Here is a 3,544-nt window from a genome sequence, read left to right as displayed (position 1 = left end):
GATTTTTTCATATGTAAAAAATGTACAATAAGTTAAGTAATTATTGCTGTTTCATTCTTGCCGCGAATGTCCGTGTATAAGGATTTTGGCATTCTTCAGCTTTTTTTCAAGCGTCCGTATATAAAAGGGTTGAAGGAGGGTGTGACAATGTCTAGTATTCCAACAAAAATTACTGTTGATACAAATTAATCGGTGAATTTTTGTTACCAAGGATTCAAACCAATCCCATTGTTGTCAGATAGTTCACGATTAATCACAGAATTCAATAAATTCTAAGTAATATTTGTAATTAACTAATTAAACACACTGAATTGTAATTAAAAGTAAATCTGCTGTTGCTACATTTGACGAGGAATTTTGTTAACGGAAATGCCGAGTGCTGGAGACGAACTGAACCGGAAGTGGGAGCGTTGCCGGTTGGATGCTATGATGAAGGCAGGGGGCGGACTACTGCTTGGGAGCCTAGGATCCCTACTACTCGCCCGTCTCAGGGTCTGGCCCCTCATCTTCGGCACGGGCCTTGGCTTAGGCCTCGCCTACATCAACTGCGAACAAGACGTCAACAAGGTGCTAGCCAAAAAGTGATCTATGTGTATGTTCTGGAATTGGTAACGCCATCGAGCGAATCCCAATAAGTAAAATAAAACTGTATTTCATACACTTGAAATGGATATGACTTTCATTTTAAGGGGTATCTTGAAAACTCCATTATATATAGTGTTTAAAATAGTGTAACATTGATAAAAACGACTCAAATAGGACTCCGAAGGCTACCTTAAAGTGGCATGGGTACTTTAAACTCAGTATTGATAGTATGTTCGAGACCGTTTAAAATGAAAGACCGATGTCCTCATATATGTCATCATGATAACCAAACATAGAACTTCATAGACGATTTTCTCTACTACTTAGCTAACTTGACAATATGTTATTGAGATTTTGAGTTTGTTTTGGTCAATAAGTACCAAAACTATGCACCAAAATGTGTTGAACAATCAATATGTAAAAGGTTATATTCTAAGAAAACAAGTACCGGTACTCGTAGTGCAAGCAAAGAATGTGTTTAATGATTTGAAAAACACTATGCAAAATGTCAAACAACTGTTCTCACTTTCGTAAAAAGCAAAGGTTTTCATTGATAAACTATTTACTATTGAAGGTGAAGAATGGAAATTTTCCAATATCTTTTTAGCGAATCAGAAGTTGAGTTCTTTTTTAGAAGAATAAGAGAGCTCTAAATAGGCTAACTTTGTACTAATTGGCATTTCAAATTATTTACAAATAAAATGAAAAATTCGAAACTAGCGTTTAAAAGCTATGGAGACTCCTAGTTCAATTGCATTTTGTCAAGAAGTAAATAACTTGGTTTTTACGTTCCTCAATGTTGACAGAAGTATGGTGTAGAAATTCTAAAAAAGATATTCCTTCAACAATAATTTTAACAAAACCAGTGGTGCTCTATTCGTGTGAAGCGTTAAATGTTATACACCTTGGCATTTTTGGGATTTTTAGAACTAACAAACTATTTATAACAAAATTATATTTATTACAGTTCACGGTTCAGGATAAAAGTACAGTTAGTACCTCCAATGTTGTATCGCACGTAAAATATAGATGTTTAAAATTATTGTTAAATCTGTGTAATTGTCAATAATAGCTAATTATGCATACAATTGACCATCTTGCAATATTTTTCTATAATTTGAGTTTGAAAGTTTTGTAATACAAATTTTCGCATCTACAACTTTTCCCCGCTTATAAAACTGAACAAGTTATTTACCTCTAAACTCCTGAGATAGATGAAATGATATTTCAGGTTACTTTCCAATATCCCACTCTAGGTATGGTAATTATTTTCGACAAAAATCTTATTGTCAGCGTATCTTGAAAGCACATTTTGCCTTTCAAACTGTTGTCAAATATTCTAACGCTAATACCCACGAGGCTAAAACTTGCGAGGTAATCATTTTATATATTTGTTATTTGGTAATGGCCTGATTTAATTTTTCAATAGGCACTGAATCGCAAAGTACTTGCTCCGACGGGACTCGAACCAGGGTCAGTATATCTAGACGCTTGGTGATGTACAATAAATTATACAAAACGTGGTGATATTTCATAGTAATATCGCAATAATTTTAATTTTGTAACCGTCTCTTTAAAATTAAAGGATAACAGGATTTTGGACATTTACTATCGTTATAAGTTAAAAGGCTTTTTTGTATGTATTAATACCTCCCTCACCTGACGAAGAGGATAGATTCCAATCCTCGAAGCGTTGTTTTATACCTTTTATAACCTACAACGATGGAAAAGGTCCGAAATCCTGTTATTCTTTCAAATCACAACACCAACTCTTCACCCTGCTGAGCACATCCAATACATCTGTAATAGAGCAAACTCAACTCTTGGATTTATCTTCCGCTCTACTCGTAATCTTTCAGTAGACGCCCTGCTGATCCTCTACAAAGCACTTGTTCGTCCTCTCCTGGAATACAACTCTTCCATCTGGTCACCTTCCCAAGAAGGACTCAAAACACAACTTGAAAGAGTTCAGCATCGTCTTGTCAGAACAGCTAGGTTCAGAGATGGCCACCACTACATGAATGTTCCAATTGCTGGTTATCAACTACAGCATGGCCTTGCTCCTCTTGAGGCTCGTAGAAAGATACATGATCTTATCTTTCTCCACAATATCATCATCGGAAGCATGGATTGCCCGCAACTACTCAACAAAATCTACTTCCATGTTCCTGGGCATACGAGACTGCGAGACACCTTTGCAAGACTGTACTATTCAACGACCTACCAACAACAGAGTACGATACCTCGACTTCTACGCAGCGGAAATGAGATGGGACATCTTGTTGACTTCTTCGCCACCAGCCCTGCTAGATTTCGAGAAGAAATCATCAAATTAGTATATGGCACTCTATAATTCTGTTTCAACTATACCTTTTTTTCTGTTTTTACTCGCCTTTTTTTTTTTACTAGTACTTTGTTATATATTATAGTCTTTGCATTTAAATTGTTCGATATTGTTGTTGTATTTTATAGTTTATTGATTATTTCATGTACCTGTTCTTGTTGCTCTTGTTTAATCAACCCTGTTTTGCTTGACTCTCTGTGAATCTTAAATCTCCAAACTTTTCTTGTTATATTGTCAAATGGTTACCTGTTGTTGTTATTGAATTATTGTTATCTATTGATTTAGTCGTTATCAAGTTATTGTTATCCAATTGTAACAGTTGTTTTATTCGCTTGTTGCACTCTTATTCTATATTGCTATGTTATTTTACTATGTAATGGTATTGTAAAAGTGGCGATTGCCGTGGAAATAAATAAATGAAATAAATGAAATGAAATCTTCCGTCGTCAAAAACAAACTTTAAACAAAAAAATTACTCTTGAAAATGCTGAGTTAAAAGAATTCTTTTACGGAAAATCTTATCTTTATCTTGAAGTCATTCATTTTTTAATTCATTAAAATGTTCATGATGAAACAGCCTAAGACAAACTTCATTTTTTTTGTTGATTGGATAAA

The 3,544-nt window shown here is 34.5% G+C and overlaps 1 protein-coding gene across 1 annotated transcript; it reads left to right on the top strand.

Moving 5' to 3' along the window:
* Nucleotides 1-212: 212 nt before the first annotated feature.
* LOC124365163 (MICOS complex subunit MIC10-like) lies at nucleotides 213-667 on the top strand. Its single transcript, XM_046821117.1, has one exon. The coding sequence runs from the start codon at nucleotides 370-372 to the stop codon at nucleotides 583-585; it is 216 nt and encodes a 71-aa protein (XP_046677073.1). The 5' UTR covers nucleotides 213-369; the 3' UTR covers nucleotides 586-667.
* Nucleotides 668-3,544: the final 2,877 nt, after the last annotated feature.

This window comes from Homalodisca vitripennis, chromosome 6 (assembly GCF_021130785.1).
Source record: "Homalodisca vitripennis isolate AUS2020 chromosome 6, UT_GWSS_2.1, whole genome shotgun sequence".
NCBI lineage: Eukaryota > Metazoa > Arthropoda > Insecta > Hemiptera > Cicadellidae > Homalodisca > Homalodisca vitripennis.
The sequence above is the reverse complement of the archived record's forward strand: the minus strand, read 5'-3'. Positions and strand labels throughout refer to the sequence as shown.

Excerpts from the sequence above, each read along its gene's own strand:
- LOC124365163 (XM_046821117.1), top strand. The coding sequence starts at position 370 with ATGCCGAGTGCTGGAGACGAACTGAACCGGAAGTGGGAGCGTTGCCGG.